This window comes from Oxyura jamaicensis, chromosome 10 (assembly GCF_011077185.1).
Source record: "Oxyura jamaicensis isolate SHBP4307 breed ruddy duck chromosome 10, BPBGC_Ojam_1.0, whole genome shotgun sequence".
NCBI classification, from domain to species: domain Eukaryota; kingdom Metazoa; phylum Chordata; class Aves; order Anseriformes; family Anatidae; genus Oxyura; species Oxyura jamaicensis.
In genome coordinates, this window is record NC_048902.1 from 6,920,973 (window position 1) to 6,944,462 (window position 23,490).

General features: G+C 35.3%; 1 protein-coding gene across 3 annotated transcripts in view; it reads right to left on the reverse strand.

The window, feature by feature from the left end:
* Window positions 1-23,490, reverse strand: part of VPS13C (vacuolar protein sorting 13 homolog C) — an 87,414-nt gene that overhangs the window by 59,657 nt on the left and 4,267 nt on the right. For 2 of the 3 annotated variants that reach the window (XM_035335297.1, XM_035335300.1), the window contains exons 4-23: window positions 23,201-23,296; window positions 22,321-22,422; window positions 19,901-19,963; window positions 17,793-17,858; window positions 16,881-16,990; window positions 16,021-16,080; window positions 15,366-15,425; window positions 14,647-14,727; window positions 10,661-10,718; window positions 9,827-9,954; window positions 8,850-8,956; window positions 7,998-8,169; window positions 7,492-7,554; window positions 6,404-6,539; window positions 5,725-5,819; window positions 3,825-3,967; window positions 2,227-2,419; window positions 1,950-2,064; window positions 1,385-1,521; window positions 538-664 (exon numbers count right to left, since the gene is read on the reverse strand). In XM_035335297.1, coding sequence (XP_035191188.1) covers window positions 538-664; window positions 1,385-1,521; window positions 1,950-2,064; window positions 2,227-2,419; window positions 3,825-3,967; window positions 5,725-5,819; window positions 6,404-6,539; window positions 7,492-7,554; window positions 7,998-8,169; window positions 8,850-8,956; window positions 9,827-9,954; window positions 10,661-10,718; window positions 14,647-14,727; window positions 15,366-15,425; window positions 16,021-16,080; window positions 16,881-16,990; window positions 17,793-17,858; window positions 19,901-19,963; window positions 22,321-22,422; window positions 23,201-23,296 — 2,112 coding nt within the window. The remainder of the gene's footprint in view (window positions 1-537; window positions 665-1,384; window positions 1,522-1,949; window positions 2,065-2,226; window positions 2,420-3,824; window positions 3,968-5,724; window positions 5,820-6,403; window positions 6,540-7,491; window positions 7,555-7,997; window positions 8,170-8,849; window positions 8,957-9,826; window positions 9,955-10,660; window positions 10,719-14,646; window positions 14,728-15,365; window positions 15,426-16,020; window positions 16,081-16,880; window positions 16,991-17,792; window positions 17,859-19,900; window positions 19,964-22,320; window positions 22,423-23,200; window positions 23,297-23,490) is intronic. The other variant, XM_035335298.1, reaches the window with a different exon arrangement.

A 23,490-nucleotide genomic window follows, 5' to 3' on the forward strand; every position in this document is an offset into this window, starting at 1 on the left:
TGCATTGTGAGTAATCAAACGGCATCCCAAGGAAAACTTAAAGAACCCACTCATAAACTGAAAAAGCCAGAACTATTTAGGTGAACTATTTTAAGAACTTTTAAATAGATTTTCAGTATTCCTTAACACTATATTAACTTAGCAGCCTTAACCCAATTCCACACTAAAAGACACATCTGAATATAAAATCTTAAAAAAGTAACTTAGCATTTTGTTAACTGTAAAATATAAGTCCAAATTAAATACTACTATGGGCAACTTTAGTACATTTGCCAGAGCATTAAGGAAAATGTAAGAGTCCTATGCAATTATGTTGCTCACTGGCAAAGAAATAATACACCAGTCTCAAAACACAGCTCTCTTAAAGAGAAATTAACATGCAAACTTTTCTTAGTTGAATACCTGAGAGCAGACTATTACAATCTTTTACATAACTACTGTTTTTTGCTTGGTTTCTTTCTTTAAAAATATTTTTACTAATTACAGGCAATTATCCTTAATCAATCCTTTGAGTAAACAGCAACTGTGTTTTGTTACCTGCTCTTCCAAAAAGAAGTTGCACGTTTTTTATTTCCACGTCAAACTTGTCATAAGCTTTGTCCATTATCTCCTCTAAAGATGAAAAGCTAGAAGCTTGACTACTGCCTTGATTTATGCTGTTCAGCTAAACACATAAGGACAAGACACAGTTAAGTCTCAAACTTACATACATTTACATGCTATTAATTCTAGTGAAGGTGAAAAAGACAATTCATAGGAGTTTACAATTGCCATTTGGACTCTTACAGAGAGACGAGATCTTTATTTCTTTAACAATTCACTCACCAAGGATAGAATAATTTTTTATTTCTCCTCATGCTATCGAACCATTCAAATTCAAGTAATGTAAAATTAACTCTCATTATTAGTTTATTGCTGGAGTACAACCAAATACTTACTTGGCTAAAATCAAGTTAAATAATTGTAATTTTTCAGTTTTACAGGAACAAGGAAATGAACTTTGAAGCTCCAAGAAATAAAAAAAAAAAAAAAAAGACATTTTATCTGTTAAAGATATATCATTCTATAAAAAAGGGGCAAAACATTCACATTTTGCTGAAGACATGGAAGATTAAAATTACTGTGATACGGATTCACCAAATATGGAAATGTTTTATTGGTGGACTAACTAGTAAAACTATGTCAAAAGACAACCTAACAGCTCTGAACACTGAACACAATGAAACCGCTGACCCCAACTGATTTTGTAGTAAGCATGCTATGGGAAAACACATTCAAAGATGACCACCTTCATCGTCTGAAAACCATACAGTTCCAAATGACAGCTATGTTAAAGAAAAAGAGTATTTTCTTCCTCTGAGTTTATAAAAGATCGTTTATATACCTGAAATGTACCAAAGTCCAAAATCAGCAAATCTGAATTTTCGTGGTAGAAACCTGTCTGTGGAACCACAAGGTAGGAAGGCTTCAGATTAATCTTCAAGTCAAGGACCTTCCTCATTTCGATAATATGAGCTAATCCTTAAATAAAAGGAAAGGTACGTAAAAATTGAAATACTAGCCACAAGTAAAATAGCTGTTCCAGACCACATATAAAGAGATGTTATCTCAAAGACAGGGCATCTTGAATGAAGTCTTATTTTCATAGAAGTTTACTGTTTTCATAGAATCATAGATTTGGTTTCCGTAAAGAAAAATTAATCACAGAATGGCATTTTCCCACTAAGCTGAATACTCCTCCCTACAAAACATCCACTAATCCAAGTCAAAAGAAAAAACTCAAAGAAAAAAAAAATTAGTCATTCTATTTAGCCAGCAATCGACACACAAGCAGTTTTGCAAATCATACAGAAACATTTTATGATACTGATATATACAATGTTTATGATATATAAATATTTATATTTTATGAAATTATCTCACTTCAGGTGAGATACATGTTATCTTACCTGTAGCAGTTCTTTCTTTGATTTCTTCCAGCTTCATTAACGTGGCTGATGTTAATCTTTCAAGATCCATTCCCTTACTTGTCTGGAAGAACTCTACCATAGCATTTATTGTTCTCTTTTCAGGAAGGAGAGAGATACAACAATTATCAACATATACAGAAGTCATTCAGTTAAAAAATACAAAATAGACCTTGACTGAGCAAAAAGAATTAGAGCAACAGTAGAGAAAGAAAAGAATCAGAATCAGAAAGAGGGAATAATTTTGTTAACTACTCACTGCATCGTATTTTATTTCCACAGGCTGTGATTCAATACTAAGACTCTGATCAGCAGTCCTATCTTCTGGGTTAATATTAAACTCTATCTTAAGTAGAGAAGACTTGCTATCCCCTATGGAAGCCACAAGAGATGGTACAACGTTTTCTTGTCTCAGGCCTGTAACGTACCAGTTTTCAAGCTTGGCTTCCACCCTAAAGAAGATGAAAAGTTAAATGCTATATTTAATGAGAATACAGAACACAGTTCCACCTAGTAAAAGTGAGCAAGATGAGAAAGCCTTTGATAAAGGAAAACAAAACCAACCTAGCTTCATAGGACTAACATACCACATGGTTAAGAAATTGTAACATTAATAGATTAGGGCAAAATAGGTAAGAAGCGAGTTGTTCACAGCAGACAAGGATGTTATTTTATTTTTACCTTCTGTCATCTGCAAAGTGGAGTAAAAATAACTTTCAGCTCATATTTACTAAGAAAATCAATTCCAAGAGAAAATGGGTAGAATATTTATACTACAGGTAAAAAAAAAAAAAAAAAAAAAAAGTAAAAATGTTAACTATTACTTATTGATTTCAAAACAAGTTATGGGCTTGGTCTGGCGCAAATGGGTACCCTTTACTGCTAGCTTCCTTTGAAAAAGTGGTAAGTGGAATCAGCAGAAAAATATCTATGAAAGAAAGAGCAGTTTGTTGGTGTCCACATGCCTAATTTAATTCATATTTTGAAGTAACCATTAGACGTAAAACCAGTCTTGGGTCCTGGTTTGCTTTCATTGGAATTTCTTGACTCTTTGGGCATAACTGAAGTCGCAAACATGACTTTGAGATAACCTAATGACATTTTTCCAGAAAATTAAAATCAAGGGTATTTTTTCCCTACTGTTTCAGTCTTGCCAACTAAATTATATGGCACACTTAGCTTTTTCAAAGCTTTTTTTTTTCCAGCACTCAGTCTGCACTTTTAATACTACCCCCAAAAGTGTTTTCAGCAAAATATTTCCACAATTAACGTTGATGATCTTATGCATGAAGTCAAAAGATGATAGTACTGCAAATCAAAGTGCAAGAAAATGCACACAATCTCATTTTCTAGCCACTGAAACATTATTCCCTGACTGTGTAACACAATCTGTGCTCACTATCTCTGACGTGCCCTTGGTTAAGGGGGACAAAGGTCTCATCTTCCCCTGCTGCTGGTTCATCTACCAACAACATACAGATGTAGATTTTCTTTTCTGTAGAAAGTAATCAAGCAGCATATTTGGTAGCTTGGCTGGAATGTAATCAGCTCAACCACTTCACACTGCTTAAGCATCAATTCCCAAAATATTCAGCACTTCAACATCTGGATTCAATAAAAAGACTTCTCATATTCACGCACAGCAACCAAATAGCATTCCTTTCTTAATTCCCTTCAATATTATTTATCAAATCAACAACTTTTAAAATTATCTACAATGACTGAAATATCAGAATCAGAAACATTACAAGTCAACATACAGCATAATACAATGAAAACTACCCAAGCAAAAAAGGTTAGAAATTTGAAAAAGAAGTAATGTTTCTACTAAAAAAAAGAAAACATCAATCTAATTACTTAATGGCTTGTGCTCCCGGGCGTTGTGATATTTTCGTACTCAGATCAATTATTTGTACTTTAAGAGTTTCTGCCACATTCTTGTCTTCTTTAATTGTAACAGAAGTGCTTAAGAGCTTCAATGTCACAACATGAGCAACGTACTAGTGAGAAGGACAGAGAAAACTGAAATTAGTCATCTTGATCTGAAATTTTTTTCAGAGCTCGTAATTTAAATCCATATAATGAAATGTGGAATTGCAACTATTCCAGTAACCATACATCCTCATGCAGAAACCTAGCTATAGAGAACTTTCATACAACCCTCACCAGTCAATTCTGCAATACAAAATAGCTTATTTCAACAAATGCTGAGCAAATAAAATCTGTATTTCTTTTTAAGATTCGTAGAATTTAGGCTGTGAAATCAAGTGCAGATAAGCTACACTCAGTAGAGAGCTAGCAAGACGAGTAAACAAATTGTTATAATCACACCAAATAACTACATTTTAGAAGTCATCGCATAAATGCTTTCGTTCTTCCTGCTTAATGTCAGGTATCAACCTTGTCAAGGATGGGTAAGCCTTTCCATGTAACATTTGTGACTACATCAATCAGTAACTTAAGTATCAGACCATACTTCCCAATTCAATTTGAAGCCTGCATATTTCTATGTGGTATTGACAGAGACGAAAGCATCTTTACTTTACATCTGTCCAAATTAAAAATGGAAGTTTTTCTACAGTTAGGCAAGAATGCGTGAAACAAAAGAACACAGCAGTACTGGGCACCATTTGGGTTGTTCATCATCTTTCCTAGTAACAAAGGCATGTTGCTGCTCTGCTCTTTTCAATTTAACAAGAACAAAAGTTCACACAATCATGCAGAGGCTGGGATTTTGCCCCTCAAATAATTCTGAGTTTTCCTGCCTACATGTGAAGCACACGTAGGTTTACAATGACAAAATTTAACACATATACACAAGGGTGGAAGATTGGAGCATTCAGTTAGGCGAGCAGGGGAAAACAGACAAAAGTCTCCTTGAAGGAAACAAAGAAGTGCTTCTCTAAGTGATGAACAACTAGAAGCAGATCCACCAGTCACGTTCAGATTTAAAACAAGAATGGCACTGACCATTCAGTAGCCATACTGAGAGAAACCTTAACATTAAACTCATACTTGTTGTCTCCTTTGTAGCTTTCAACTGATAAACCCTGCCAAGAATACTATACCTGCAAGTTGATATTTTATTCCTTTGCTTAACAAGCCAAATAATAACCATCACAAAAGTGTTGTGTTCTTTTTTTAACATATGCTTTTTTAATTTATGCTTTCCTTCCTGTTGTAGAAACAAGTATAACAGGAATCTCCTAGTACTTCTTATGAGGACAAAGGTTTCAACAGGAACATAACATGATCCCTCTAACAAAGGCATCCCAGGAAGTGGCAAGCATTAGGTGAAACAGGAAATAATCACATGCTAATGTTCACCTTTATACAAACAACAACTCAATTATCAGAATAACTGACTTCTGGATTTACAGAACAGTCAAGACAACCATACAGGCTAATTCCTTTTTTGCCACAACAGGAAGCAAGAGACAAATGCTATTTTTTCATTACTAATGTGATATCTTTTTCCAGTTACAGTTAGCTTTTCTTCTCATCAAAGTTGCAAACAGGTATCTATCTTCCAGTTTGCTACTCTAAATCACTCCATATTAGGGCTATGTACAAGGTAAAACACCCTGAAAAACATTAGACATTCTTCATGTTTTTTAACTAAAAATCTTATGTTTATCTTCTTTACATATTCTGCACAGATTTCACTTTTATCAACACATTCTTTAGCTTAAGAATAACATGTGCCTGAAAGTTGGGTTTTTGTCTGTTTTTAAACCACCCCTGAAGAGTCATTTACCTGTTTTGGTAAGGAAAGGTGATGGGAGCTGTCACTATAACCAATAGCAGTAAAGAGCTTAGCTTTCTCTTCTGGTGTCATTAGTTCATCAATAGCTAAAAAAAATGAAAACCCACAAAAATGTACACTTGAGTACAGCTAAAAACATGAGAGGAAAATTGGTTACGGTTACTAACTAAAGTTCTGCTGACACAAAGCTCATCTTTTGTTTCTCCATACCGCAGTATGTTCCATATTATAAAATAATCACCAGCCTTCATATATGGCATTACATACATAGCAGTGAAATCATTTATTAGACTACTCATAATTTCCAAATACAAAAATAACTTTAAGGAGTATTATTAGAATACAGTTCTCATCTCGACAGCAATCAGCAGATTACAGTTCTCACTTGATGCATATCGCGCTACAGCTGTAAACTCAATGTTCTTCTTCTTACAAAGTTCTAAAATGCTTATAGCCATTTCAGCAACAGGCCGTATTTTTCAGCTCAACAGTCAGTAACAGTATGTAATACTATAAAATAGATCAATACTGCATTGTACTGCCTATGCCATACTCTCTTCTGTATAGTAGCAAGGAAGCTATATTGTAACTTGCTTCATCATTATTAAACAAAAGTACATAGTAACTTAGAAGCCTATTAAAAAGTTAGTATATTACAGCCTACACTTACTTTCAGGAACGGATGATTCTTCATCTTCCTTTTTTCTAGATTCTCTCTTACCCCAGAAACCACTAAACCATCCTCCACTTTTTTTTTCACCTTCAATGGCTTTCTTTTTCAGTAGTTTCTGTCCTGATCTTATAGTCTACAAACAAGACATTAGAATATGTAACTGATTATTATATGTTTGTTTGATTTTTTTTTTTTTTCTGTAAATAATTCATGTATGCATGCATGTACATTGAATAGGTATCTGAGAGACAGCAATATGACACCTGCAAGGGATTAAGACCACTGACTCAGCAGACAAACAAAAAGAGGACTGGGGGGCAATGGCACAGTGGAGGAGGAGAGAATGCAAGTGTGTGTTACTTTGGGATCCCCTTCTCTAGTCATTTCACTAGCATTTATACTGCAAAAGGGCAGGAACCGTATGAAAAGAGAATGAGTGGGGATACGAGAAGCAATTACATTCGTAACACTACAGTAACAAACCTGATGACTGAGCCTGTACAACTGCATATATTTAGTAATATTTTTTTCTTATATCATAGTCACACTTTCTCTTTGCATTAAAAAAAAAAAATCTACATATGGCCATGGTATCTCAAAAACAAGCAACATCATTACTGGTTTTTCATATTATTTTATGTGCATTCCAGATGCATTGAATTCCAAAACAAAATGCATATTCAATCTACCTTTTAACAATTCTATCATAGTTATTTTAATTAGACTGGCTATACACTAGAAAGGGGCCCGAATACAGATAGTATGGAAACAGTTGTATATGCTCGATTCAAATACCTGCAGAATCAGTCTCGAAATAACAAAAGTCAAAGGAAGAAAATCATAAACCCTGAGACAATTGCCTGAATGGTACAGAGTACACAGTAGAAACACTGTGCGCACACAATGTTAAGTTTTAGGGACTGGTATCCAGTTTGGAAATTGATTTACTCCTGTCCTGTAAAGACTGGCAACTTGCCTTCTCTCTTCCCCATCCAGTCATTTGTCACCACATTTTTTTTCAAGATTTTATCATGATAATCTTATTTGAAGTGTTAAAATATTACTAAACAGAAATTATTTCTTACCTCAGCTTGTGCTTGTTGTCTTGCTAGGATTATATTGAAGACATCAAGCTTTCTTTCCAGGTCCTGTAAAATGTATGATGAATTATTTGCCTCTCAACAACATTTAGAAGATGCTCGCCAATACAATTGCTGTCCCAGCCCCTTCATATTTATACCCTAATTTCTTCCTAGACATGCTCCTTTCTTTCATGGGTATATCCCCTGCCAAAGTTCACTAAAAGGTGATGTTTGATGTCAGACAGCCCGATTTTTTTTTTTAATAATCTTGCACTTCAGTAAACTTGTCCAAGTTCATTACTCTGCAACCAAGATAAGTTAATTTAACAGCAATTCACTAGAATTCTTTCTTTTCCCAATAGGTTACACTGTACTTCTGATGAAAACTGTCTTTTCAGAGCTCTTCTGCCCTAGTAAAACTATCAACCTTGATTACTGTCATGTACATTTGAAAAATTATTTAATTAAGGAACCAAAGCATACTTTATTTCAACAGAAACACCACATACCTGAATTTGCCTCTGTGTTTCTTCTGACAGTTTACTCTGTGTCAGCTTATTTTTGTACATGTTCTTATAACTCTTCAGAAGCTGCCTGTGTAGTTTCATGTTACTCCACGACCACATACGCGTACGTCTTCTGATGTGAATTTCTAGAACACTGTCACCTGCATATTTCCACCTACAACAATTCCCTACTTGTGAGCAATTTCCTATTTCATTTTGTGCAAGGCAACTTAAACATTGCAGAGGATGTAGCATGTTAGTATGCACTTTGTTTACCACATCATTTAAGTAACTTTGTTTATAAAACTTTTAATGGTTTCAACATCACTTCTGAAAAAGACTGATGGATTATATTTAATGCCTGAAGAACTATAAACTGACATTCTCTATTGACTTCTGCATGTTTACAAATTTGGGCTGTAATAGCATTAAGTACAATTACTTGATGCTGTTTGACAAAGTGCTTAAGTGCTTAGAAAGAGATCCATAAAAAATTATGAATTAAAAACTAAGAACTAAAATTAGAATTGACATACGTTTCCCTCATAAAACATTGCCTCATTTTTTCTTTAGTCATTCTAAAACTGCATTCTAACCTCTAGAGCAAACATTGGCTTTTTGTTCAGAGATTCTGTAATCAAAGTTAGCTTTCAAATAATTTTCATCAGTTATTTATTTCTTTCACATAATCCTTCTGCAAACCTTTTTTTTTTTTTAACTTGGTTAAGCAAAGCTATGTTAAAGTTATGATACATGCAATCTCATTCTGAAACTGTATTAACCACAAAAGAGAATGAAAAACCTGGAAAGGACTACAGCATCTCCCAAAAAAATGCATGAACATATTCAACTTACCATTGTCTGGCATTTTTATGGAGAGATACACTTGGCCTAAATCTTCTGTATGGTGCATTGCGAACCATGTAATCTATGGACTCCAGAAGGTCTATCATGCTGAGGTACTAAACATAGGAAAACAGAATTCTTGGCAAAGGTTCAGATGCCATTACACGTAATGATTAAAATACATTTATATGTTTACCATGTCCTTCAGTACTCCCCAAACTACACAGAAATGTGAGCCTATGCATTTTCATTAGTACATAAAAGTAGACCAACAACTATACCTATTGTTCTCAGAGGACACCACCATCTGAATTTTTGGTCTCCTTGAAGGACAAAGTAATTGCATTTCTGTTAGTCTGCTCAGAACAAAGTTGCTGACTTTCTCAAACCAATCTTATTTTCTTCCTTGGTCAATACACAACTTCCCCAATCCTGGAACTGCATTTTCATAAGCATTATTAGCACTGTTCTGAACACAGATTACACTTTAATATCAATGAGAGCTATTTAGCCAACTGTTAATTACCACTGAACAACTAACAACAACGTCATTGCTGGGGAACAATCTAAATTAATTCCTTGATAATTCAGGGAGCTTTGTTGTCAAAGCCAGTATACACCATTCGTTCCCATCCTTGCCTCTCTTCAGTTATAGTATTAGCTTACAGTTTTAACAGTTAAAGCAAGGTAAGGGCTAATCAAAAGAATGATTCCATTCTCTATGTGAAAGGAATGCTACTAAAAGTGCTGTCCCCAGAGGGTCCACAGATAACAGGGTCAGAGTACCTGGATCCAGTGGCAGTGAGTGACTGTTACATAGTGAGAAAAGGACTTGACACTTTACCACAATTACTGATACACATTTCAGTCTATGCACCTATAAACATGGAACTCCCAAAAAACACCGTTTTTCAAAAGCAAAAATATCCTACACAAAAAATCCTCACAAACTGAAGTACATGATAACTGACACCAAACCAACTTACCTGTGGCTTAGTGAGTTCGATGGCAATTCTCTGTACTTCTACATTACAATCAAACTTGGGAGTTTTCAGTTCTACTTCTGCATATGGGTTGATATAGAGTCTTGCAGAGGCTGATACTGGTCTAAAAACTTAGGAATTCAAATTATTTGTATATGTACAATTAAAATACATATTGAAAGTACTTAAGTGCACTGCCTGATATATCAAACTTCGTAGGGATAATGCATATGCCCAAGACCTTATAGAAACAGCACGTGATTCTTACACAAATGAACTTAGTCCAGCGTTAGTCAAAGAGAATATAAGCTCTGAGATCACAGAATGACTTGGGTTGGAAGGGACCTTAAGGATAATCTAACGCCAACCCTGCTGCCATAGGCAGAGATGCCACCCACTAGATCAGGTTGGCAAAGGCCCCATCCAGCCTGGACTTAAACACCTCCAGGGATGGGGCATTCACAGCTTCTCTGGGCAACCTGCTCCTGTGCCTCACTACCCTTACAGTGAAGAATTTCCTCCTAATGTCCAGTCTAAATCTGTTCTCTTTAAATTTAAGACCATTTCCCCTTGTCCTATCATTATCTACCCAAGTAGAGTCCTTCCCCATCTTTTTTATAAGACCCCTTTAAGTATTGAAAGGTTGCAGCGAGCTCTTCTCCAGGCTGAACATCCCCAGCTCTGTAACAGAGATGTTACATTAATCTGTTAATGTGACAGAGATGTTACCTTTAGTTTTTTGTAAAATGAAGCTACTATGGGCCTGCCTTCATAATCAAGACAGACTAATTAACATGCTCAAAGCAGCAAATATTCATTCATTTTTAGTTTACTTACTATACTGGTAGTCTTGAGATTGGTTACCACCACATGGAATTCCTCTTTTCAGCTGATCCTGTGAAGAAATATGATACCATCTAATAATTGCTGAAAGGTACTACTTTTGAACAGTTGCCTATGGTTTAAGTAGACCAACTCCAATTCCAATGTTTTCTGCGGGAGCTTTCTCCTCCTCTGCATCCCCAAAAGGCATATCTAATATAGCACAAGTAATTACGAGTAAAAAGTTTTAATATACCATTAAAAAAAAAAAAAGTTTGTTTCTCTCGTTTCTCTCTTCAAGGGGAAGTTTAGTACAGTTTCCATTCAACTTTGTTTCAAGGTTCATGGAACCTTGAAATCTTTCAAAAAACAGTGTGTACAAACTTAGAAATATCATAGCTCGTGTATACATTCCAACACGTGGCATAACAGATCAAATGTTTGTTTTCAAACTGCTTAAGGGTACTGAGAATAAATACTCATAAACTACCCCTCCTCATGTTTAGCACATAATGAGGCCACTTAAGCCTTCCAGTATTTCATGGGTACGAGAGAAACTCAAGATAGAAAGAAGTCAGGAAAATAATGCAACAGCCTGACAGGTCTCAGAAATATCATGCTAGAGCTGAGTCTTCATTCAAAATGAAGTCTGTTTGCCGCTACAATCATTTGACAATTTATTGAGAATGCTGTATTTGATGCTACCCAAACATTTTAGCTAGATTCCACATTGCAATGGCACAATCAGTTAAAGCAGAAGATACGCTTTTAGGACAAAGTATTAATTATTGCATGTATTACATGAAAGCAGATGAAGTGCTTGTTCCTGTCATACTTTACAAAGTCTGTCAATATTAAGAGTTGTTTTTACATGGAAAATATTTCACAATTATGAAATTTCTTCAAGTAATTCCTTTTCCCAGTTCCTTAATTAAAAACAGCTTTGCATTTTATAAAAAGGTACATTTCTCATTAAAAAATATTTGTATTTCAATTTATTTTCTGTCTACTGCTCCACAGTAATAAAAGCTAGCTTTTCAATGAGATTAAGTTTGTAACAGCTAATCTCACAAATAGCCATATGCTCACGTTATTTAAATATGAAGACTGTTGTATGAAAGTGACAGATTGCTATGGATTACACAGCTTATTTTAACGAGAAGTCTGACCAATGAGCTACAATAATAAATACGATTTCTGGATAATGCTGTTTAAAAGTAAGACTAAAATGGCCTGTCTGGATAGAAGGTCTAGCTTTCCAGGAAACAGGCTACACTATGGACTACATATAAAATGTATTCAGGTCTTTAATACAGGGAATGCTACTAAAAACATGTTATTTCCTGTTTATTTAGTTTATGTATTTGTTTTAAAATTGTGAAACAGAGAGGACTTAACAAGCTGCTGAAAGGATTTCCACAAGTAATCTTATGCCCATGCCAAATTTCAGTCTTCCCCCATGCTTCTTCAAGCCTTCTCAGATGTGTTCTGAGCTGCTTCCTGCTTTCCCTCTCTTCCCCTTCTAGGCACAGGGCCATAAAGGTTGCCAAATTCACCAAAGCACAGAAGGATGACTAAGCACAACTGACAGATTTTTAACTCACAGAAATGATGCATCAAAAGCTGCAGCTATGATCTCAAACGAAATGCCCCATCACAAGACGCAAAACATCCGAATGACAATCCCAGTACGCAACGTGACACTAGTACACAGTGCCAAAACTACTAAGGATCTCAAGAACTGGAAAAAACTGCAAGTGGTGAGATGCTTCGAGTTAACAGGTGATCAAAATGCTAGACACCATCTGCTACAGTGGAATTGTTCTGCCCTCAACCCTCAAAGAAAGATTTACATGCAGGACATACAACAGGCTTTTGAAACAGATAACTCCATTTTATAGTCATGAAGAGCAAAGCTCCCACTTCTATCAGAAATTATTTGTTAAGAAATCAATTAATGATGTCAGGTAAGCCAGTGTTAGATGGCCACAATGCCATCTGTCCACAAGCATGTGGAGCACTGATTCACCAAGGAACTTTTCCTGTGCAATATGTGCTAGGTGACCCTGCTTGGCTGGGGGGGGGGGCACTGGGGATGACTAGGTCTCCAGAGGTCCCTTTGAACCTCAACCATTCTGTGATTATGTGGACAATTTTGGCATGATGCATTTAAAGAACTAAGGCTTTTGCTGCTGTCAAGTCAAACAGTATATTCTGCATATATTGGTTTGCATTTACATCTCACTTCAGACTGGTTGAGATCTAACAGAGAAAACATTCACAGACAAGCTATGACACCAGTGTCTGCAAGTATAATGATCAAATGTCACTCACTCCATGCTAACTGAAAACACTGACATTAACTTGGCTGTTATTAATATGCAACCATCTCTGCTGAACTAGAATGGCATAAGGGAAAGTGCTCTGAGGTAATTCAGCTATTTGAACAAAGCAAGAGCCTACAGACAGGATAAAGAATCAACATATTCACAGCATCTTCTACATACAGTGAACTTAACACCCCAGCTTTGAGACTAAAAGAATTACTCTACAATGGAAACTTGAACAGAATAAAAGGACGTCTTAGGTTTCAAGATCCATGCAACAGGCAAGGTTCAGAATACTGAATGGTTGGTTGGCTGGTAAAACCAACTCACTGGTTGGTTTTACACTTAAGTTTTGAACCAACCTTCCCTATTAGCATGAAGCCTATCTGGTTAAGTGTATCTTTTAGCTAGGAAAAAAAAATAAAAAGATACCTCTAAAAGACAAGCACAACAGAAGAAAAGGAAGCAAGGGAAACAGGCAGTATTGTACAAGGATACACAGAATATTTGCATTATCTCTATAAACAAGCTGTTCTTTAACCACATGAATGTCATAGCCATCTGAAATAAACTTAACAGTAATGGTGCCTTTACAGTTCAGTAGTCCTCATCTGTAGCACAAAAAGAGGATGTTTGCCCTCACACATAATTTGTATCTATACAACTGCCCTATTCATAGCACTAAAGTTCCCAGTTCCCCTTTTGAGGAAGTAAAACTTTGTGAGAGACGGCAGAAATGAAAGCAAAGCAAAGCAAGTACTTCATAGATTTACAACATTACAAGCTGCAAGACACAATTACTCATTTAGCTAACAGCTACTCAAAACATGAACAAAGCAGAAATAAAGAGACAGAGCCTCCAGGAAACTCACATACTTGAATTTGAGTTTAAAATGCTAATTTAACAGAAAGAATAAAATATATGCCTCTTGTTCTGTATGCAATTTACACTCACTGCCCTCATGTTGTGTCTCGTCATCTGCAACGAAGCACCTTCATGTACTTCAGTCTCTTCAGTCTGACAAGCACAGCATATTCATTCATTCATACATAAAACTTATTCTAATAAACCTTTTCCAAAATTTTACCAGAGCTGCTTCCCACAATGAGGGGTGCTACCTTAATAGAAATACTACATTAACCCCTCTAACTTTAAAGTCTTAGGACTGACATCCACTACCTATAAGCTTCAGTTTGTAAGTTTCTTTAAAAAAGCTTTTTGCTTTAACATCTTGTTCTTCAGTTTGGTTTTGTTTCAGTCACACAGCTTAGGTATCTGGATAACACGATACAAGTTTCTGCTCTGATAAAGACATAATACTCTGAAAATTTATTAATTCTAACTTAGTTTTCATTACAGTAGCTATATAAGACCTCATATAGCCCAGATACTAACAAACAGTACTCGATAAGGTCAAGATGAACATGCCAACAAAACTGATTTTAAAGACCCAATATCTGACCATTTCTAAACCTATAGGAGTTGGTAACATATAGAGGTAACAAAAAAGGATTAGTGTTAATGGTGTGATGGATTAACATATGACTGGTATTAAAATAGAGTTGACCAAAATGTGTGAGGGTGGGGGGTTGTAGAAATTATTATGGTGTAACTTAAAATACTTCAAGAGCCGTGAAATATAGTACTGTTCAACACATTTTCTTCTACATTACCAGTATTTGTTCACGGGAGCCATGATAATACATTTTGCTGTGTACATTCCAATAAGCACTGAGGCTGTCCAAGCACAAAAGCTGCGTAGGGGAAAAAAAAAAAAATCAACAGATTCCATAGTCAGTATTCAATCCATACTATGAATTTAGCTTTCCATTTGAGAAAACAAAGGCATGTTAGACAGCAAATATACTACAAGCATTGAGATGTATTTAATCTTTTAAGCATTAAGATGTAATTAATCATATAATACTATTTTTCAAATGAAAATTACTTGCTAAAAAGCAAGTTCTTAAAGCACATGCAAGTTCACACACACTGGTTAAACACAACAGGGTGGGAGGAAGGAGGGGAACACAAGCAAGCACGCTTAGCTACCAGAATCCCAAATACATGTTAGGCATATAGACTAGAGTGAAAAATAGCAGTTTGACAGAACTATTTGAAATCATAGTTACTATGCAGACTTCAAACTTGTTGTATAATGCCTTTAATGATCATATCGGTGTTTGCATTTAACTATTTAAACCATGGACTTGAAAGTTATGGCTTATATAAAGCCAGTCATTTTTGTTCTACTTCTGTTTAATTACATCGTAAAATTAAGAAGAAAAAGAAGAATTCACAACACGTTTTCCAATTTTTCTTTACAACTACAAACTGTTATACTCCAAAGTTTAATTGCTCGCTTGGTAGCTAGGAAAAAATACCATATTACCTTGTATATTACTTTCGTAGCTTCATTCAGAATAGAGGGCTTCCAGTTCTCATTTGTTGTCTAAAAGGTCAAAGTGATAAAAGTCATTCTGTGCATCTTATTTAACACATCCAAGTTTTATCTTATACTTTCAAGCACAGAACGAATCATTTCGGTGCAACCAGATAACCTAAGTCAGTTCCGCTAGACTGCATATGCACAGGTCAAAATCCAGTATTAAATTTGTGATTTTATTTCAATTTTCAACTTCTTATCCCACCCATAAAATCATTTGAATCTGTGGCAAACAAAGGTGAGGTGAAATTCTGTCCCCTCTTTTCTCAAAAGGCCTGGCAAAATACCACATTATTCATCATGACATAATGTTTGCTTACTTTACTTATTAGACAGGGAGACAACCCCCATCAAAGTCAACACATTCAGTTTTAAAGATCACTTGGATCATAAGAACAAAACACTAGTCTCAAAAAGTATGATGATCCTCAATCATCTTCTCTGCTGCTTGAACAAACTTCAGGTACTACTTGCACGAATAAAAGATTGTCTTACCCTCCATATGCATACTGTCATTGCATCATATTAAACGTGACTTTTCCTTTCTGGTACCCAAAGATAAGTGAATCAAAAATGTAAAAACGTGCATGCACATAATTACCAATAAACTAAGCTCACTCAATGTCATTCCCAAAGAAATTGGACACTGTGGATCTGTGATCTGCAAAAATAGAAAAAGAACAGCCATTTATCTCTATTGCCTGCATACAAAGATGCATCATACCATTAAAACTGACAGAAATCCTGAGCTGTTTTAAGGGTCTTCCTTTGCTTCAGTATTCTAATATTGAGTTGGGACAAAACCAATATGGCTGTAGTTTAAAGGCTTCAGAATTAAATTCTAAAATTGCACTTCAGGTCCTAAAACCTCTATACAGTAAAGAACTGAAAAACTACATCATTTTCTGACTTCCATTCTTCCCACCACTTTGAATACGACTCTGGAAACAGTCCCAAAATAAGGGAAATACTCTACATCAGATACCTTCCATCTACTTGCAACTATCCCGTCACATCTCTTTTCTTAAAGGAAGATGGAACTGGGATAGAATAATGCTAGTGTGGTTTATGTAAAGATACTCCATAATCTAGTAGGTGTTTTAAGCTTTTTGTTTTCCAATTCATCCATAAGCCCTCATGTTCCTGCCATTCTCCATTTCATCCACTACACCAAAAAAATCTGTATATCATTTGAGCATATTAATGTGAGACAAACCGCCACCACCCGCATTTAGTGAGCAAGGTACCACTGAATAACGCAAAACAAAGAACATCTAGTTCATATATTCAAAACACTTCTGACTTTTGGTTGCACCTGAGGTACTTCATCCAAAGTGGTGTAGAAGAAACCACAATAACTTTTTCAATGGGGCAAATAACACTTTATCTCTACTAGCTAGACTATAATGACCGTACTTTGGTTGAATTTAAGACAGAAAGGAGTACATGACAGATACTTACATCATCTTCATATTTAACATGAATGCCTGTGATTTTGACTTGCACATTTTTTATAACTTGAGTTGCAAGCTTTTCTAAAAAAGTATCTTTCTTCTCCTCCTTTGGTTTGTCTGGAAAAAAAAAAAAGTCAGCATTCAGTCCAACAGCTGATTTTAACCATAGCTATTCCCACGTAAATGTAATGCTTATTCTGATGTGGATATTTAACACTTCAGTTTTTAGTTTTTCAGATGTTTTCCTTTTCTGCACATCCATATTCTGAAGATGTGCTAACATAGCCATAGGAAAACTTATGTTTAAGTTTCAGTGAAGACAGTTCAGCTTACAGCAAGTTCCAGTTTCATTTTTATTTTTAAGATACATCTCCCCACTCCTTCTAAGGTAAAAGATTCTCTTGTAAAAGCCCCTCAGCAATTAACTGTGAGCTTCAACAAGCAAGTATCTTTCAAATAGATATGAAGGTGTAATTCAGTACAAAATATCTTAGAATAATCTGATGAAGGTGATACTTGCACAATACAAGATCAGTCCATTAGAGCCTTTTACAGGACATTGCTTGAGAATATTAAGAAGCTTGCATACCCTAAGCAAAAATAAAAAGATACCCTGGGAAATACTCCATTTGTTCAATAGTGGAATTATAGTGTGATCTTTTAGGCTAAGTTAAGCATTTAACCTGAACTAAATTCAATCTTATTTGATAGAGAGAATGGATATACAGCAACAAAAGCCTATCTCCAGTTTACGTCCCGCCTTTCAAAAAAGAGGGGAAAAATAAGAAGTGTCAGTGGATGCTAAAGAAAGAGAAACTAATCCAAAATAAGAGAAACTTAGCCAAAATAAGAGAAACTTATCCAAAATAATGCAGAAATATAGTATTTTAAGAAGTTGAAAGCCATGTATTTTACCCACCTTTTGAGTGATCATGACCTTTAAAGGGTCTCTTAAAATGCTTTTTATACTTTTTACGCTTACGTCCTTTTTCAGCGCAAGCAATTTTTTGGAAAAGGATAAAATTCAAGTTAGTAAGGCAGAAATGCAAGACAATAAAAGACAGAAGAAAGTTTAGCTTGTCTTAAAGTAAAGTGACTTAGGAAGTGTGCATTAAAAGCTTTTACAGAATTGCATAGCCATTAATGATGCCATCAGCTACTTTTTTTTAAAAAAAAAAAAAAGTTAAACATCATTTAAGTTTAAAGCCCCACTAAAATAAGCAGCCAGTAACAACTTTAAGTTATGTATACAAATTTCCACTGATCAAGACAGGGTCCTGCCAATTGTACAGTCGAGGCATTAAATTCAGAATTCAATATTCCTTACACAACATCTCGTGAGTTTGAGGAATTACAAATGATCACCAGGCTTCTCAGCAAATACACAGTCAGGGCTTTTGATGCGTGCACTGCATAACACACTTTCAGATCTCTTACATACAAAGATCTGAAAAGAGAAGCATGACTGCTTACTAGAACCCCGATGAATAAACTTTTCTGTAATCCAAGCATTTATTTAATGACTTAAGGAAAAGGCATAGTTGTCATAATTTAACAGCTAACAATGTGCACACGGGAAAACCTTTAGTTTAAATCCAGATGAGGCTTCTACTATACAAGTGTAAAACTTCCAACTTAAACTCAAGACATACAAGAAAACCCAAGGAACATTTATCAATAAGATTCTCACAACAATCAACAGTAGGGTATGAGAGCAATCTGAAATAATAGCAGCCACAAAAAACACATACAGAAATAATGATTATTTAAACAGGTTTATATAAAGTTAAATTCTAATATTAACACACGAATTATGATCAAACAAATCACAACCATTGCATGAATTAAGTTAATGCTCTTTTTTCCTGTATTTCTGAAGAAAACCAGTTTGGTGAGTTGCACTGTTTCTTTCCCCTCTCTGACCATAAAGGGGAAAAAGATCATTTAAAAGGTTATAGCAGTCAGTAGAAGGGTGTGTCCTGCTAAAGCAAGACAGAAGAAAGTGCAATGGCCTATTTAACTTACGGGAAGAGCTTTATTTTGATGTACTTTGCATGCTTGTTCAAACAAAGGAGAAAGAAGTGCCAGCCAAAACTTCAACCATAACCACTTACAAGGTGGTCACGCTACAAATAAAAAAATATAGGGGGAGTCACAAAGAAGAAAATCTATGCCAAACAGAAATGATGTTTTCTTCTGAATAGTTCCTTTTAGTGGTCCAAGGAATCCTCTAGATACAATAGTTTAAAAGACAGCTTACTTCACTTCGTATTGAATTCTCAGACTTTCATTTGCACGTTAGACAAAACCAAGGCAACATGGGTTTACACTTGATTATTTGCATCCACTACTATGGAGAGTCTAATCATAGTCCAAGTAAAGCTTGAAGCTCATTCTAAACGTTGAGTCAGATAAAAGTTCCCCAGATATTTTTAGCCAAGAGTAACATTCTGAAAATCTAGTTCGAGAAGATAAAAAATAGCAGCAGATACAACATAACAGCTCCAGTGAATTTCAGTGGAAACTGCTTCCTTGTCTAAAAGCTACCAAATTAAACAAAACCAAGGAGAAAAAAAGAAAAAAAGAAAAAAAAAAAAAAAAAACATACTAAAAGCCTTCTATCTGCTATGAGTCATTTTGCCTGTCCACTATTTCAAGACATCGTAAACTTACAGTATTTTTAAGACCAGACTTTTTAGGAATTACCCTCTGTTCTCAAAATATCTACACAGTAGTGTTTTAAAACTAAAGCAGAACGTTGTCAGTATTTTATGACATTCTTGAACTCAAGATGGCTGATGGCTATTTTTCTAAGTGGTCTATTAATTTCTTTGAACAGCCATTCAATTAAGCTAAGACTAGTCACACAAGGTTTCCGTTTGAATCCACAATCATCAACATCTTATTTCTAGAATCATCAATATGCATATGCTCACCAAACATGTTGTTTTCTCATTTTAAATTTGGCTGCTTTGTGTTTTTGTTTGTTTTTAAAAACATAAGCTGCAATTAACCATGCATACCCACCAGGCTTGGTGTCCTTGCAAATCAGACTCTCCAAACGATACAAGGAATCTTGTGAATGAGTGCCTTGGTCCACATGGCAGCAAATAACCGAAAAACGCATTTTGTTTAATAGAAGGAAATTGGATGCTGATATAATGTTACATTCTGCTCTTGAATTAATGTTGAGTTTGTAAGCCTCATGTGTCAAGTTAGCATTTACAGTATAGTATTGGACAGCCAGAGCCATATCAGAAATATCTAGTTTCAAAGACTATCTACAGATGCATATTAGGTAATTTTCATTTTACTTCTATCCAGCAAAAGACAAGGGTTTCAAGCCTTGGTCTCCATTAATGAGTTTTGACACTGAGAGACTTGCATATCTTGGAGAACAGAAAATGTTTTGTCAGCTTGTGTCAGCAGACCTTGCTATCACTTCTCCATCACACTATTACCACACAGAGACGTGAACATTTTGCTTGACACTTGAATAGTATGTTGAAAGAAAATATCCCCAGGACTGGTTATGCCAAATGATTCTCAAATAAATGAAAGTACTGAATTAAGATTATACACTTAAGTTGAGTAACAGTCACAAAAGCAAACACAGCTAAGAATTCATGGAGAAAATAATCTATTCAGTGTATCTTCCAGATTTTCACCAGCTGTTGAAAGCTCTTAAAAGCTTACAGGGAAGAGCTGAATTTGTTACAAGTTTACAGCACAGCAGAGCAATTTGGACCCCAGGACCTTTGTACCTAGCAAAGGCAAGAGATCTGTGACTACAGTATTCTAATACAAGACCTGGTCACACAAATTGCAAAGCTATTGTACCACTGAATGAGGCTGCAGCATCACCACAATTTAAAATAATTTGACTTGAACATTCCTCTAGCTTTCTAACCCCCCAAGCCAGAAGTTTAATACTGCATCTTTCTAAAACATGACTCTAAATCTAATTCTAGTTCTTCACATGACAAGTCAATCTACTGAGGTAGCATTTTTATCTAACTCTTTTTCAGAAGTCTTGCAAATGCTAGATGTATTGAGATTCAAAAAAAAAAAAAAAAACTTTTGACTTTTCTTGCACATGCATTGACTCTATATTACATCCAGTTCCAGATTTGCAGTTCCTCAAGTGCTACCTACTAGGTAAAATTCTTCTTGTTACATTATCCCTTCATCCCATTGCTACTGATAAAAAAAATAACAGCTTAAACATTGCAGCTCCTACAGTATCCATGTCCTCCATGATTAGGCTAAAACTTCTACAAATATTCCCTTGCCCCAGTATGAATTAATGGCTCCAAAATTCATCAACCTATGTTAACTTAGCTCACACACAGTTTCTGGCATATTAAAGACAATAAACAAAGCAGGGCTTATTTCTTCACTCTATGTAGATGACCAAATTGCTGTCTGAAGAAAAATGCATATGTATATTTCAAACTACCAGGACAGGACAAGGCAGTAGAGTCCTGCAACTGGAAAATAAAGCAAGCAAAGAGACTACAACATGGACTGTTTTTTCCCCTGAAGTGTTCTAAGTGTTATTTTATTTTCAGGAGGTTTTGCAAGGCAAATGACTTGCAGCATTGCAAGTTTTCATTACCTGTCATTCTGTCATTGGCTCTGAAGTTGGTCTCTGTCCATACAAGCCTAATTTATACTGTTATTCTATTAGTTATTTGAGAAGAAAAAAAAAAAAAAAAAAAAAGCTAACTGGGCTGAAATGATCAATTCTTTTACCCAATCATGGAAAATTTTACATTTCTAATGATCTAGATCACAGCTTTGCTTAAAGTTTCCTGTCTTTGTGTTCAACTGTTTTCTTGTGTCATTACTTACTACTTCATCAAGAAGTGTCATTCAGTGTCATTTTTTAAACTAGTCCAAATGCAGTACATCAGAAAAAGGCAGCAGAAACTGAAATGAAAGCATTATTGTTGATAATTTTTGTGGAAAATTTACAAACCTTACCACTCTCCTTAAAGTTTCCTTTAAGCAAAGAATGACTTGTGCTTGTCTAGAACACATTATTAAACATCCATTACTAAAACTCCAAAGCAAGATACATTTGCCTCATGCAAAGTAGTTGCTGTCTTTGGTCCTATTCCCCAAAAGCTTTAAGAGAAAAACATGCCAGATAATCCAGTTCTCACTTCCAACGGACAAAGGAATGATAAACAAAATGAGTAACACTCTTTAAGTTTCAGCGCAAAAAGATTTTTTAAGGCACTGCAGCAAGAAAGTGTAACTGGAGGAGTTGGACTCAATAATCCTTGTGGGTTCCTTCCATCTCAGGATATTAAATGATTCTATAGTAAGCAATTCTAAGATTAGCTAGACACTTAATTTATAACGTCAATCACAACATAGGACTTTCTTTCCATAGCACAATAGGTCCTCAAATTCCAGGGGAGGAATTATTAACTCAGTACCTTTTTCTGCCGCTTTCTGTAAGGCTTCTTCAATTCTTGCCAGCTCCTTCTGTTTATTATCTTGCAGGTATTTTTCTTCCTTCTCTGCATCATATTTAATGCCTGTAAACCAAGTTGGGACAGCTTTAATCCTACATTTCAATTTTTATAAATGCATAATCAAGGAATGTGCACAATATTGAGCATTATGTTGCAAATAGTCATTTGAAGCAAAGGCTATTCTAGGACCGAATGCTGAAACCTGCATCCAGCCTTGGAAACTGGGATTTTTACACAGTAGAATAAAAAAGACTGCATCAGCATTTAAGCATTTTGTTTTTCAAGAGGATGTTTCCATGAGTACTCGGACCTTCAAGTGTGATCTGTGTAATGTAACATGTTTTAATTCACATCACGTATATGTGATGCTCTAGAAACTTGAAAGTTTCCTTCATACAACAGAGCACCTGATTTCAGAGAAAAATCAGGTTTTCTGACCCTCTTCCCCCCTCCCTAAAAATCAGTTCTAATGGAATGACTACTTTCGATTGCTCTAAGCAGACAGACTATATCTTACAACAGTCAAAAGATCTCAACCATGCCAGAAGAATGGATTCAGGATAAGCATGCATAAGAGGAAACCTGTTAACTGAACTTCAAATGCATACAACCAAGGATTTTCATGAAAGGTACCCTTTATCATCTTGTTCATGCTCCCCTTTTTAACCCACCATTCTTCTACTCATTTGCCAACATTCATTTAGAAATCTCCCTGAAGGAACAGAAAGTAAAAATGGCAGCTTATATGAAGTAATTGCTATTATACACTTAAATACATGGGTACCCTTATATATTTTTCTCCCTTCCATTATTTAACTGTGTTGTTGAGGAGTTTACTTACTTGCTCCAGGAACTATTAGAAGATACAAGCCTTCTAGAGTTGCAACAACTGCCTCACCATACAGGTTCTTCCAGGGAATCTTCAGAGTAAGTTTATCTATATAAAGCAGATAAAAGTTACATCAAAATGAATATTTTTGTACATATGCTTAGCCTGATCAGTAACTCAGGCAATACAGGGCATTAGCCCTTTATCTTCATTCATGTCCTAAACTATTTAGAAAGTCAGGAGAAAGTGGATGGGCATACCTTTTATAAAGCCCTTGTAATTACAAAATGCATGCAGAGAAG